General features: G+C 41.8%; 2 protein-coding genes across 4 annotated transcripts; one reads left to right on the forward strand and one right to left on the reverse strand.

The window, feature by feature from the left end:
• Window positions 1–348: 348 nt before the first annotated feature.
• Window positions 349–1,077, forward strand: LOC124192405 (NADH dehydrogenase [ubiquinone] 1 beta subcomplex subunit 9-like). The gene is made up of 3 exons (XM_046585652.1): window positions 349–507; window positions 581–723; window positions 793–1,077. The coding sequence occupies exons 1-3, from the start codon at window positions 410–412 to the stop codon at window positions 987–989; spliced, it is 438 nt and encodes a 145-aa protein (XP_046441608.1). The 5' UTR covers window positions 349–409; the 3' UTR covers window positions 990–1,077.
• On the reverse strand, window positions 980–7,267 carry LOC124192399. Of its 3 annotated transcripts, XM_046585642.1 has the most exons (13): window positions 7,128–7,267; window positions 6,784–7,065; window positions 6,448–6,604; window positions 4,825–6,382; window positions 4,061–4,755; window positions 3,260–3,330; window positions 3,137–3,196; window positions 2,851–3,044; window positions 2,620–2,764; window positions 2,450–2,544; window positions 2,167–2,388; window positions 1,309–1,419; window positions 980–1,236 (listed from the first exon to the last, which is right to left on the reverse strand). In XM_046585642.1, the coding sequence occupies exons 1-13, from the start codon at window positions 7,183–7,185 to the stop codon at window positions 1,132–1,134; spliced, it is 3,753 nt and encodes a 1,250-aa protein (XP_046441598.1). In that variant the 5' UTR covers window positions 7,186–7,267; the 3' UTR covers window positions 980–1,131. The 3 variants fall into 3 exon arrangements, with proteins under 3 accessions (XP_046441598.1, XP_046441597.1, XP_046441596.1); XM_046585641.1 differs by having other exon boundaries at window positions 4,061–6,382; XM_046585640.1 differs by having other exon boundaries at window positions 3,137–3,330; window positions 4,061–6,382.
• Between the last annotated feature and the right edge of the window lie 8,176 nt (window positions 7,268–15,443).

Below are 15,443 nucleotides of genomic sequence, written 5' to 3' on the forward strand. Positions count from 1 at the left end.
ATTTCGTCTGCTCAGAGCCACCTGGTGAGCTGAGAAAAGGTTCACTTCTAATTTTCTATTTCATACCAAATGATTTATGTCGACTTTTATTACATTGAAAAATAGATTTATGTGAGAAATATGAATCTGTGATAATTTTCAATCTTTTGTAAGTACTCGAGATCACATCTGCATTGAGTTCGAAATAACATATGCTCGTTTATACTTACATAAATAATATAAAATGACATAAATCTACAAATGCGTGCAAATTATAGGTTTTTTAAATGCTATAATATCTTTCAGAAATGAAATACAGTAAAATATGATGATCAAATAGTTGGTTAAACTTATACATGACACCAAGGTGTAATTTTCGTTCTGCTAGGCAGCTGTTTTTTTCTGTTGTTTTCTGAATTGAAGGTTCAAGATGGCGTATCTCCAAACTGAGATTCTTGGTCATACTCAAAAAGTATGTAGACTCTATAAAAGTGCTTTGAAACACGTCTTTGAATATGCACCTAACAGGTTACTCATACAAATTTTTAATTATTTTGTCAGAAATAGTAACGTCTTAACGTGTCAATTGTACACTTTTCAGAGCTGCATATCGGTACGCTGCTGTATGTGTTAGACAGAAATTCGAAGAAAACCGTCATCTAACCGATGCCCTCAAAGTGCAAACTCTCATTGAGGATACAAAGGAGGAACTGTTTCAGAAACAACACAGCCACCCTTTCCGATGTAACATCATAATTGATCTTATTAATTGTTTTATTCATTAAATTTTTTCATCTTTAAAAAATAAAACAGATGCTACATCACCAGGAGGATCAGCCTATGGACGAGAGCTCAAATCTCCTGACTGGGTGCTAGACCTCTGGAGCCCAGATGAGAAAGCTCAATATCCAGAGTATTTTGCTCGTAGAGAGGAAATGAAGAAAGAGTATATAGTCTACTGGGAAAAGAAGTTTGGCAATAAGGCAGAGGAACTACATCATCATCATTGAAAATTTATTTCTGCAAATTACTGTGTATAGGCATTGACAAATAGATAAGAATTCAGACAGAAATACAGTCAAAAGAATTCAAAAGAAACAACACTGTGGTATTATTATTAAATTTGATGCAAGCAGTGAATCATGCAAATATCTAAATTGATGTGTTGACTGATACATTTTTCAAGCCATAGACCACCATTTCCTTAGCTTCCTGGTATGTGACATGGAATGTTTGTTGGACACCATAGACTAGAGCCTTTATTGGAATACAGAAACAAATTAAGTTAAACAAGAACTGTATCACAATAATATAACACAAGAAAAATACTTCTGGCATCAATAAATCTAGTACGAAAGCTCTTTTATGGTCGATTCCTTCCTTTAGTTTTCGGACACGATGCACGTTCTCGTCGAGAAAATCTGCCACCTTGCTGTATAGCTAAAATTATTCGTTTCAGGAGAAGAAAGTCGATTAGAAAACGCAATCCATATTTGCATAGGATAAATGTATAAATGATTAAATCATATTCGTTGAGTGATTCATTTATCCTTTTAACCGTGACACAATTTGAAAATCAAGTTTTGCACGATGGCTAAAAACAAAAGAAACAAGATCAAGTACATGACGAAAGATCCATCATGCTGACGAGACCATTTAAAAAATGAAATGAAACCCCCCTTCTCGATTTCGGTGAATACTGGTATCAACTCACGACGATATAAATATTCGAGGCTAGTCTATAACCGTTTTACCCACGCAAGTGAAACCACCCGTTGACAATCAGAAAAGCGCCAAGAACATTTCCACACGGGTGTTGCATGTGCAGCGGATTATGTTCGGCGATGCGAGCAGCAACATTGCATCCATCTTCTCTCGATCCCACCGTCTAAAATTTCATGAAGTTTTATGTCACCTTTCCGCGCAAAACCCAGCAGGACCTAATGATCACGTAATTACAACATCACGTGACCGGTATCTCTTTCTCTCTCCTGTCGCTGAATAACTTTCGTCACGTTTCCCAGCGAGCCAGGGAAAGTAATGACGGATAGCATATTATTCAGAACCCGAACTATACGCTGTCTTGTCCAAAAGTAGAGAATATTTCCCGCGTTACAGGGGGTCTTTGAAGGACCACCCGGAGGCCAAAAATAAAACAATCACGATCAATGCAGTAAATATACTTGCCTCGCGTGAGTTTTCCAGAATGCCAGATGTAGTTGCGGAACGAGTCAACTGAATCCAGCTCTTCGACTCGTACAGGTTCAGCCTGAAGGCCCTCTCTTCTGAAGGTGATTCAACAAAGTCAGCAAGGTGCTGAAGGCAGGAATCGGTCAAAACATGTTTTTCCAGCATCGTGTTCACAATTTCTCGCCTCCTACTCAATTCCTCTTCAGACTCTACTACAGTCTACAACAATTGCAAAAATGAAACCAATGATTCACAAAAGTTTAATAACACCAAGATATACCTCTTCTTCAGAATCACTGTTGTCCATAAATAACGAAAGGTCCATCATCTCTGGGGATGACGTTAAGTAGCGTTCGGAAAACAATTTTACAGGCGCTGAAATGTTGGAAAATCAAATTTAAAAACAAGGGCCATTTTATAAGGAAATGCTCTTGTGCAATTGATACATACAGCGATGGCAGGAAGTTAAATACTGTCTGGCGGTGAGTTGAGTAAAATTCGGTTTGTTGCGTAAATCAGAGAAACTGGATGCGTGATCGAAGAAGAAGTCGAGTTTTTGGCGGTCGGCTGCTTTGTTTCTAGTCCTGCCGAAAGTCTGTTGCGAGCAGAACATGTTTTATGAGAAGAAAAGCAAAATTGTCAACCGTAAATAAGAGAAATCGTGCATCAATCTCGTCATACCAGAAGTTCAAGGTTAAGCTCGTGGTGAAAGGCAGCAATGACTCGATTGCGTTGGTATTTGCACTGATTATTGGGCTGCTCGATGTTGAATGCCAGAAGGGTCATGGATTTGGGATCTGACGACTCGATCACGGCTCCCGGCAGGAAAAGCCGAGGACTCTTCTTATACCACACCAACGTATTGGGCTCCAATTCTTTCACATTAATTACGTTGCCAGATTATTTGAATTGCACTTTCTGCTCTCTTCACTTCACAGTAATTTTTGTAAAATTTATTATACTGTACCTTTATTGACGGCATCTCCATGTTTGTTGAGCAATTCCTCGGCGAGTTGGGACTTGTTACCTTGACATACGCATGTTTTTAAAACCCCTTGCAAATGAATGAATAAATAAATGCCTAAGTTACCCTTGGTGGGTGTACCCTTGGAAGACGCACATTTGGTTGACCTTTTACCATCTTTGGAAGTGACTGACGTTCTAAAAGAAAATGAAATGAAATCCTCCAATACGTAAATAACAAAGAGAGTAATCAATAAACAAAACATGGGAAAAAAAAACAGATCCATCAACTTTCAAGTCAAAACTAGCTAGGTATAATGCATCGTTATTTTATTTACACACAATAACCCCACTACTGAATTACTGACCCACACTTGTAAAAACTTTCTACTGCACCTCGCGGTTGTTTGTTTTTTGTTATTTTTAACGAAAGCATTTTCATTGTTTCGGTTCAAACCGAAAGACAGAAGAATGGAAGGGAAATGAGAGAAAAATCAAGGCTGCGACTCGGAAATTCAATAAAACAATACACGTTTGTGTATTTTACTTTTTTTTTCTTGTTTCTGTTTTGTCGTATCTCTGTTCGGAGTGTATCAGGGTAGGAGGTGGGGAATACAAAGGTCATCATCATGATCATCAACACTATCGGCATCGTTTTCCACTTCGCATCAAGATATAAAGACGAGAAAATGTTGCATTAAACAACAGAGCTACGGTAGAAATGCCACTCAAGTGCAAATTTGCTCTTTCAACCTAAAACGGTGTTCTTTCATGTGCCAGACAATTCTCAAGGCTTCAAAAAAAAATTGAAAAGAAAATGGAAATTCGCAGTGTAGAATATAGATTGCACGTAGAATTCCAGAGAATTGGTGAAAAAAGTAACAACACTTGAAAAAAAAAAATGGTTTTTATACTCAACGGGCCTTACGTTGGATTTGACTGCTCGTTCTGTTGAGGTTGGGATACGGCAGAGGCGGCGACCGCCATCTGAAATAGGTTTTCTAAGTCACTTCCGGCCTGCAGGGAGGATGGATCGATAAGCAACGTCTGAGTGCCACCGGTATCCTCTCCGTCACCTCCGCACTCCAAGAATTCATGTATATTCGAGCCGGGTTCCCACACGACCATGTACGTCTCTCCTCCTTCGACCTGCATCAGAATGTTGCTGCCACCGTTGGTTGTGACGACTTCGGTTGCCTCTCCATTTTGAGTCATGGACACAATTTCCTCTTCATTCTCGACTGCAACTTCGACTCCATTCTCCAGTACGGTTTCAATTCCGTTTTCTGGCAAGGCCACTGCTGTTACTTCTTTTTCGACTGACAAAGTTTCACAGAAAATGTTCTTTTCTTCTTCGACTACCACCTGATCCATTTCTCTTGCATTTGTTGAAGGTTCTAAATTTTCATTAATTTTGGCATCATTATCTTGCAATTGACCTAATTCTTCCTCCTCCATCGTCTGCTCTGGATTGGCCTTTGCAACCTCGTTCTCATCAACTTGATTCATACTTTCTTCTACGTTTACTGATGGATCTGAAATGGTATTCTCGACCTCGTTCTCATCAACTTGATTAATATTTTCTTCTAAGTCTTCTGATGGATCTGAAATGGTCTTCTCGACCTCGTTCTCAACTGCTTGATCCATTTTTTCTTCTAAGTCTTCTGATGGATCTGAATTGGTCTTCTCGATCTCGTTCTCAACTGCTTGATCCATTTTTTCTTCTTCATTTACTGGTGGATCTGAATTGGTCTTCTCGATCTCGTTCTCAACTGCTTGATCTATTTTTTCTTCTTCGTTTACTGGTGGATCTGAATTGGTCTTCTCGATCTCGTTCTCAACCACTTGATCCATTTCTCCGTGTTCCACTGGCGCTTCTGCATTGGATTTTTCGATCTCCTCGTTCTCGACTTCTTGTTCCATTTCCTCGTCGTCTGACTGGGAGGATTTTCTCTTCCCGACCTCGTTTTCAACGACTTTACTAAGCTCGGTTATGTCTGGGATAATAGGTACACTAGTCTCGGCTAGAAGAGATGCCACGTCGAGCTTGATCTCTTCTTCGCCCTTTGAAGGTTGAGGATCACGGGATGGCGATTCGACGCCGTTCACGAATGCTGGGCTCGTGTCTTTTCTAGGAGACAAACTGTTGGTGGATTCGGGTTCGCCGTTAATCTTTGAACTTCGTGTTTCATGATTAGTGGCATCGAGATCGGCATTGAGTTTATCTATTTCGGCGCTGATTCCAGCTATAAACGACGCTTCTGTGTTCGATGCCTCTTCATCATCCTGGGTGATTTTCTCGGGACTTTTGAGGATCGGTGTGTCAGTCTCTATTGCTGCGTCGTCGTCGTCATCTTCTTCGTCGTCGCTTCTCTGATGAAGGAGGCCGGATTTCGATGGCCGAGTGTCGTCATCCGAATCACTATCTGCTGTTGGCTCTACTTGACTCTCCGTATTAGTTGAAGACACTTCTGTTCTCTGGATCTGTTGCTGCTTCTCTTCCTCGTCATCCTCGTCCCAATCTGCCATCAATTTGTTCTTAACTTCTGGGTTAGCTTCTTTCTGAAGGGACTTGAGCCATTTCTTCTTCGGATTGAATTGTGTCTTGGTGTCATTGGCTTTAACTGTAGGAGTTTTGGCCGACGTTGCAGCGGTTGCAACTTTGGCTGATCGAGGTGTACGAGGCGGTTTAGGAGTTTTGGCTACTTTCGGCGAGGCTTTGACAGACGTTTTCGACTGAGGAGAAGGTTTGCTATCGGTTGTCTCTTTGGGTTCTAAGTTTCGCTTGATTTGATCAAACAGGTCCCCATCAGGTTCTGGTTCTGCGACTGTCTTACTCTTTTTACTAGTCGTCTTTTTGGTTGGCGAATTCAACGGCCTCTTCTGCGCAGCTCTTTGTTTGGTGATGTTGGTAGTAGTAGGTGTTCTGGTGGTAGCAGTGTTTGAGCTCTTCAGGTGTTCAGATTTCTTATGGAAAACCATAAGATTGAGGCGAGTAGTCTGAAAGCTACAACTGTCACATTTGTACTCGCCGACTCCTGGCGATCCAGTAGCAGGCGATTTTTCTTGTCTCCTAATTCTCACTTCGTGATCCGATTGGCCCTGAAAGCGAGGGTGATTGACTTTAGGAGTGACGACTTCTTTGGCAGGTGGGCGGCCAGGACGTCGCGGAGAACTGGTTGCTCCCCCTTTAATGGGAGATTTTGGTTTCAATTCTTTCACTCTGGGATCAACAAAAATGTCTTTGTACCTAAAAAAAGGGGAAATGGTTATTTAAGAAAAAAGCCTTGTACTGTAACATAACATTCAATATACTTTGACTGTGCAGGTACAGCTTTCTTCGGTTGATATTTCTCATCATCAACTATATCAGGGTTACCACCAGTCAACTGCTCGGCTTGTTTGACATTGTTGGCGAATTTTATGAAGGGACTACTTGTTTCATTTAATCTTTTTTTCTCGAAATATTTTTCTGTAAATAATGAAATAAGTATTAAAATCATGCCTGGTAATGATTCTATATGAAAGAATGACATGGCACTAGACTTGGAATGAAATCGTTCTGAGAACATACAAGTTTTGATCACTTTCCCTGTACAAAAAGAATACAAAGAAACGGTAATTATTGGCAAACCCAGCACCAAAACTTACTCATTCCAATGGATATGTATTCTTCCTTCCGGTCTGAGTCATAGGCACAAATGATGGCTTCATCTTCCACAAATTGGTAATTTTCTTCATTTAGATATTTCACGACAGCAATAGTTTTGTCGTTTACGTCTCCTACCAAGTCTTGGCGTAATTCCTCCACGTTTTCGACACGTCCGGCCCACCAGCCAAGTCTTTTGCCGGCCATGACCCAAACCACATCCCCACATTTATAGTTCCTTGGCTCCATGTCACATGCAGCAAATCTGATTGAATGCAACCAAACTAATCATGAGAGTTTTTGGTTAATAATTGCGTTTTTGTTTTGAGATTGTTTACACACATACCTGCATCTAGGGAATGTAGCCCTTGTTTTTTTACAGGGAAACCGCTAGGCAGCGTCATTCGGTATTGAATACAAAGTTAAATATTCGACCGCCAGGTGGCTGATTTTCCCTCGCAAACTGAGAAAATGCGACGCGGGATCACACAAACAGCCCAAATAAATAAATAATGAAGACGGCTTCATGAAAGCTCTTGTTGGAAATCAAACTACTACTTGAAACACCCCAAAATCACTAGACTGAATCAAATAAAAAAATTTGTTGAAAATTAAACGGCGGACTGGGAATCCCTACACATGTCACCACAAACAGGAGAAGGTGGGGGGTCGTTTTTAAAATTGCATATTTTGAAATCCAAACTCCCCCCCCCCCTCTTTGATAGTTGAGTGGCAGCATATTTCATAGTTTCTAAATCCGATTGTGTACAAATCACGCGGTCCGCATATTATGCAGGGTGGGGCTGGGCAACTGTTCAAGTGGCACCGAGGGAATTGAAAAACCTGGTCAAACAGGGTTTCAACCATTTTATTTATTCATTTTTAAAAAACAGCGCGCATTACAATTTCAACCCCAGTGATTGACAACTTCATCGCAGCTCGTGTGATCCCTCGCAGCTGCGGTTTCTGCGGGAGTACCCCAAAGAATAAAATAACCCAACAGCCCCAAATGGGTCCATTAAACAGAAAAAAAATGAACTGAAAACGGTGCGGGGTCACCAACACCGAATGTGTAAAAAATAAACGCAGCCCAAAAGTTGACCTTTACCACTTCATTTTTCAAAAATCGTGAATGAAGTTGAAAGGAGAGAACATGTACACATTTCTTTTCTTCCCATTTTACCAAGAAAAAAAGGAAAAATAACAAAACTAAACGCGGATAATTGCTCTTGTAGATTTCCCGTCGAGTCGACTGGTGGATAGAGTCATCATCATCCGGTAGTAGAATAACAGCACGTACACAGCACAGAGGAAAAAAAGAACTCGCCAAGATATGATATAGTATAGACCAAGGGTTGGAAAATAATTAGTCGTCGCTGCTGTGTTGTGTGTTGTGTCGTCGCTCACCAAATTACAGAGGAGACCCATAAGGAACTATACTATAGTACCTACCGTAACGTCGTCCCCTCTCGTTTTACATTTTCAATTCTTGTCCTTTGGCGAAAATGGAAGTGGGGGAGTGATGAGCGGGAGTGAGCTGTGTGCGTCTAGGTGAACCGATCTGGTGGGGCGGCTCATTCACTGAGGTACCGACAAGAGCTGTACGCGCATCTCAATACAAGTCGAGTGGGTGGAGAGTTTTTCTAATATAAAAGGAGCTTTTATATTTATTCTATATACATACTATACTTTCCCTTTTTTTTTGTTGTCTTCCTGCTGACTTTCTCTGGGCATAATGGAGCTGCTGTTGCTGCTACTGGGGAGGATAAATGAGAGTAAAAGAGCCGAGAGTCGCCCGCCGAGTGACAAATGACGAGGGGTCCCGCCCACACCGCCGCTGCTGCTGCTCGGTGCTCGGTGCTCCATGATGATGATGATGATGACGAGTTGCTGTGACTAGCAGATGACCTTAGTGACAGGCTAATGACAGGCATCGTGTACACATATACGACTGACCTACCTATTATCCCCCCCGAAAAAAGGGGTGGAAAAAAAATAGAAGAGGGGGAAAGAAAAAACAGCCAAACAGATGATGAGCATTAAACAATAGTCTCCCGTAAACAAACAAACAGGTATATATATATGTATACGCCAAACTTCGCTCACCCCCAATCTACATTTTCTGTGTTGTGTTCGGGATATATATGAATGGTTTCACGCATGCAACCTGATCATGTGTGGGTATAGTTTCGTCAGAATATAAGGAAAAGTCAGTGGGGGGTTCTCCCACTTTGTTCCGTCCATGGGCGCACACGACATCGTATCATCGCTTCTGTGCAGCACACACATGTAACACACCCCCCTCTTTGACATTTCAATCGATCGAAAATATAACTTGCTCGTCTACGTATAACTGATGGCCGACATGTATATCCTAACTACCCGCACGCGCTGCGCTCCTGTTAATATCTGGCAGACTATAAACTATATCCGGTCTAGGAGGGGTGGAAACACACACGTCCAGGTGTTTTGTGAATCACCACACAAGAAAAAGGGGGAAAAAAATGGAATCTTTGATAGAATTGAAAAAGAAAAAAAAACCGGCTGGAATTTGTTGGAGAAAAAACGGTTATCTACGTGAGGTTGCGCGTTTTGTTCTTGTGTGTAGCGGTGCGTAATGGATATAAGCCATATCAGCCTGGGCGTCGAAGAAGGGGCCATTGGCCAACACACACGACACGCTTTTATTCATCGGTTGCCATTACAAGTTGCTGCTGGTGAGAGAGAGAGAGACTCTGCTGGCCCCCTTTTTTTTAGATTTAGATTCTCTTCTTCTTCTTGTTGTGTACATTATTCGATTCCACTCGCGCATCATCGAGTCTTTTATATGCGCACAATGGTGGTGATGTGTTGCTGCTGCTGCTGCTGCTGCTGTGTGTTGTCATGGCCGTTGTTCATTTCGTGATTGGGCGCGACTCCTAGGCTCCGCTATATAAGGATTTCAGAGACCAGACCAGACCAGCCAGCAGCTCTTTTGATATTTATTAGAGCTTTAGATGTATATATGTGCTGTGTGTTGTAAATGATCTTCCACTGTTGCACACTCTCCATGGGCAGCAGCAGCTATATTACAGCACAGACAATCAAAAGAAGAATTTCTTAATCCCCCCCTACTGGCTGGCAGAGTGCTGCTGCTGCTGCTGCCGGGTGCTGGGAAGGATAATCCCGTCCGCCTTGGAGGATAATCCGGCTATTATTCACGCCGCATTGCATCTATTTCGGGCCAAGATATCTACTATATAGAAACGTTGTTTGGAATGAAATGTGTAATAATGGCCGTCGGAGTAATTTGAGATGCTCCTGGTATTTCCATTCAGGAAAAAAAGGCCGTCGGCCGCCGTCGTCGATCGTGTTTGTTGTTCAATCGATAATTGATCCGCAGATTGATTTAATACCTTCGACAAACGAAATAGAAATGGTCGTCACGGCCAGAAAGGACAGGGGGGGAAAAAATGCCATTGACGTACATTTCAAAAAAACGAATGCGTTTTCATGGGGGGTTTTGAATTCGAACCAGTTAAAAATTCCAATCATTTTTTCAACTAATAACTCGGCGATGCGGAAACTTTTTTTCCTTTTTTGACTGCGCCAAAAGCTGCAGCGTCACGGAGCCAATATAACAACAGCAACAACAGCAACAACAACCAGGGACATCAAAATTTATCCGTGTAATAAATATGGTAGTGCTGCTGCTGAAGAAAAAAAAAACTGGATGGCACGCTGTGTGAAACGGGTGTAAATGGGCGCCGGCCACAGCCAAATAATAAAAAAAAACACACACACACACACCTATATTACCCAACAACAGAACGGGCTGGCTGGAAATTCCCGTCCCTTAACGCTCTATAGTCGTCTCTACGCGTTTATATTTATGACTTTAATAGGTCACGTGCCACACAATGACGTCAAACCCCCCGCCAAAAAACACACACACACCGGCTTCTTCTTAGCTTCTTTCATATCAATTTCATTTTTGGGCGCGTTATTATTATATGATCGGGAGAGGCTTCTCTCTTATTTTTCTTTCCTTTCTGATGGCAGCGTGACTGTGAGAAACATGACGTCGCCCGTAACGGATCGTTTAAACATTTTATTTTTTAAATTTCATGGAGGGGGGAGGAGAAGGAATGGTCCCCCTCCTTTTATCATCGGGAATTTTCGGTTTTTTGAGTTTGCATTTCAATGGCGTGGGTTTTTTTTTTTCAATTGAATGTTGCGCCCCCGCCGTGATGATTGGACACGCGCCAGACGCGGGATATTAGAATAATACAACCGATCCTAATAATTAGTATCCGAAAACGTTGATCGAAAGAAAAGAACGAATAGAAAGAAAGAAGAGATTGTATAATAATATAATAGACGCGGCACGTTTCGCTAATTGCTCTCCGCCCGCCGAAATAATTTACGACCGTCGTCTCGTCAATTTCGTTTGGTTCGAAATTTTACTAAAAAGGGAGGGGTGAAAATACACCCCTCGAAAAAAATGATAAAATGAAATGAAATTTGATTTTCTAAATAAAACGAGGGGAATTGCTCCTCTCCGTATCGAAATGTTTTGTCTTCCCGTCCATAAAACAAAACAGACAAAATTTCAAATCGTAAATAAACGGTCTGATTTGAAATTGCCCGTGCCCATTTTATCCGTGTGATAAAAAGAAACTGGGCGAGTTTAAATTAGCCAACGGGCCCCTGTTAACATGTGAACCGAAAAAAAATAAGAAAAAGTTTAACCAAAAGTGAGAGAGATATAGTATAGACGTCAGATAACATCAGATGTCGTATTATATTATTTATTGTACACACAACACACACACACACAGACAATATATTTTCCATTGGGTTGTTGTTGTTGTTGTTGTTGTGGATTCGGGGTGGAAAAAGAGAAAAAATGAAAAAGAGGCGGCGGCGCAAAACGGTTGCGGCGACTGCGGCAGAGAGCGCGGCGACGCGGACTTGAACCGCCCGGCAATTAACACGACAGTGTCCAATATAAAATAAATACATAAATCTATCTGTATCAAGCCTACATGAATATATGTATACAGAATATCGGGCTATACGGCTTATAAAAACAATCTGCGCTTATTTGTCGCTGTGTGTTATAATAATAAAAAGAAGAAGAGGCCGCCGCCGGTCTTATGTATCTCTATACACACATTTCCCTTTTTAGCTCTTCTTCTTCCATCTATTTATTTATTAGACGACCCGCCATTCTTCCCTGTTTCAAAATCCCCCCCCCTACAACCGACCGGCGTGGAAGAAGAAAAAAACCCCGAAAACAAATTAGATAGCCATCACTAAAGAAGAGCTAGCTAGAGGATCCTCCGCATGTGTGTCTTATCTCCTTCGTAAGAGTCTTAGCTTTAAGATTTTGATCTTTTCTTTTTACTTTCGCAAAAGCTTCTGTTATTGTGTTATTTTATGTGATTCTATTTCACCTATAAGATATGTCGCTAAACTACAAAATTTGCAATCCGGCCGGAACGGTAGATCTACATGTATCTAATAAAATGATTGAAACAAACCCGGCGCAGAATCATTGACTGGAATGTCAAACTACTGTAATAAAAGAAATAGTTAAAGAAGAATTCAATTGCCTCGTTTTGAGGAATATAAAAATGTTTTTGGAAATTATTAAAAAATAAAAAAAAAACTTTTGGTGGGAATATTTTGTGAAGGGGAGAGAGAAAATCCGTCGGATTCTTTTGGCTTCTTCTCCCCCCCCCCTCCTATATATATATCTATAGAGGCCTATACATGTATACATAAATATCTACATGTCTATATAGGCCTGTGTGTGTCGGTCCTGTCGCACGGCCGACTATCAATTTATGATGCGCCCTAAAAAGTCAAGGGAAAACATTTGGAATAAGAAAATCTTTTTTGAAAGAAGAAAAAAAGTGACCCAGATTGGATGTCGATCGTGTTATCGTCGTGTAGGATCGATAGTTCTTGTACTATTTGACACAGGCCAAGGGCTAACGCTTTTCTCTGCTTCCCCCCCAGCATTTTCCGTTGATTATTTGCCGGCCAGGATTTTCTCTCTCCACCAGAAAATGTTTTTCCGTCTGCGTTTCCATTCGACTTGGGTCGATAAAACACATTCGAGAAAAGTCGACTAGTTCGTTTCCTGTGTGTGCTCTACCGGCCGTGCCCGTTCTGTGTGTGTGTGTCTAGAACTCTACTCAACTGCGTGGAGAGAGAGAGAGCTAGACAGGATGTGTGTAGAGGGCCGGATAAAAATGGATATGTAATCAGCTGGATGAGGATACACACATATATAGTTCAAGCTCCCGTTCATATAAGAGGCTATACACACACACATACACAAAACATTAGCGCAGTTATGATTAAAAAACATGTTGAAATGTCCGCTGCTGTGCCGCATGTGTTATGAACAAGCGAATGTGTTTGAACAACATCCCAGGCTCTCGACCGCCCGCTGCTGGGCGGCCGGATATGCCGCAGGCTTTTCACGAGAAAAACTTTCGTTCGTTCTCCTCCTCCGCGTCTGTTTGACGTAATAATGAAATTTCAAATGAGACACACGTAATAAAAAGGGGGGAGAAACGGACGAGTGCCTTTTTTAATGAGCAAACAAAACGACAACAGTTGACACAACTTTGCCTGGATAAAATTCGGATAAGTTTAATAATAATCCGAGCTCTCCATATTTTTTAGTTGAACCAATAGAAGAAACAGGTGGAATATAATCCAAAAGTGGACGCATTGAACCGTGTGGATGACGTCAAAAAAGGCTAACACACGCGATGGTGGGGGTGAGGTGGGGGGGAGGGAGTGAGGTTTACATTTGAAATTGTGAAATAAGAAAAAAGGAATAAAAAAGGATCTAGCCCCATCATAAATACATCGGGCCGATATGAGAAAAGGGTCAGCTGTCGCCACCTGGGGTTCGTACACATCATACAAGCCCCTTCGTCATACACAAATGCCACGGGTATACACACAATTGCATCAATGGTGCGGGGCCTATAAATCCAATGCTCCTCTACGTCCCTCATCACTTCCTCGTCTAGTTATTTTTCCTTATTACCGAATCACGTCATTCTTATTAGATCGAAAGGAATAAACTAAAATATCGACGAGATAGAAGAAGTGATGGTGGCTCTGTATCATCACCCCGGCACGCCCCAAACAGGGAGACTATCAAGTTCATTTCTTATTAAATGCGACGTGTTTTATTGCAGAGGTGGAAGGAAAAAGACGAACGCTAAGTGCTAGTAGAATATATACCTACGTTGTGCTAACTCCGTACACGTATAATACGTACACAGATGCTATGCTATGCTATGGGGGGTTCATGTGGGAAGAAGCCGAGCGTGTGGGTGGGCCCTTTTTCTCGGCGAGAGTGTCAATTATCTATCGTCACTGACAGAGTCGACAATCTACTCATTTATGCATGTCGAAGAAGAAGGAGGAGTGTGTATAGGGGACCCCCAAACAGCAGAGCACAGAGCAGCAGGAGAGTTTAGCGACAGTTTTCTAGCGGCCAAGTGCTAATCGTCGCCCACCGAAAAACGTTTTTGATGGTCTTGTTGTTTTGTCTCATCTGCAATCAACCCAGCCAGCACCACTATACACCCGAAACAGCTGCTGCTCGGCTCCTTGATGGGAAACAAAATGAAATCTACTCCTATATATATTACTCCTTTGGCCTTGTGTACTGTGATGGAAGAAGGGGGGCTAGATCATTACAGCGACACATCAACTTTGTCGTCATTATTTTTTCAAAATTAAAAAAAAAAGAAAAAACAAAAAATGAATTTTCCCCATTTTGGCTGATGGCGTACGTCGCAGCCAGAGTCTTTATTATCAAAATAAGAAGGCTGGCCTGCTACTGTTGTTTTTTCTTGTGTGTGCAATGGGCCTTTTCTTTTTAAAATTGGAAATTTGGGTGGTGTAACTTTTTTTTTTTTCAGTTATAAAAACCGGCGGGCGAGGGAAAACACACATGAACGGTTCGAGCTGTTTATAGGCCAAACCTCGTCTTACGCATTTCCGGTCTGTTGTTACAAGGTTTTCTTTTTGTCTTTCCCCAAAAAATAAAATTGTTGTTGCAATGAAGAATAAGTATAAATATAAAAGATCAATGTCTGTTCAATACATTCGGTTGGACGGGTTGATGAAAGGAAAAGATATGGCCAGCATCAGGGCTGGTGATGTACGTTGGCGAGCAGCAATCTATATCAAGAGAAATACATTGGTTAACATTCAGCTGTTTGTGTTGTTTCATATCTATCTGGTGGAGAAAATAAAAGGGCGAGGGCATGTAACGAGTAGTGGAGGAGCTCCTCCCCTTTTCCGTCATGGCTACTGGTCTTGACACCGGATCATCCATCAGAGAGAAAAAGGGCCAGGCCAGGCCAGCACAGACAGCGCAGCCGAAAAGAAGGCTGGCCATGCATAACAGCAGCAGCAGCAGCACTACAGTTGTTGTATGTATGTGTGTCTAACCGACTGACGGTTTCTTGGCTGTGGCTATATGTGGCTGGCCCAGCCAGTTGACACACACAGGACTGGCATATCCATCTCACTCTCGTCCGTTGCTGCTGTTTCAAATAGAAGAAGGAAAAGTCGCCGTTTGTTGTTGGTTTCCTCCCACTGGCGGAGATCACCACACCCTCGGCTTTGGTGAACGATA

This window comes from Daphnia pulex, chromosome 4 (assembly GCF_021134715.1).
Source record: "Daphnia pulex isolate KAP4 chromosome 4, ASM2113471v1".
In the NCBI taxonomy this organism is placed as follows: domain Eukaryota; kingdom Metazoa; phylum Arthropoda; class Branchiopoda; order Diplostraca; family Daphniidae; genus Daphnia; species Daphnia pulex.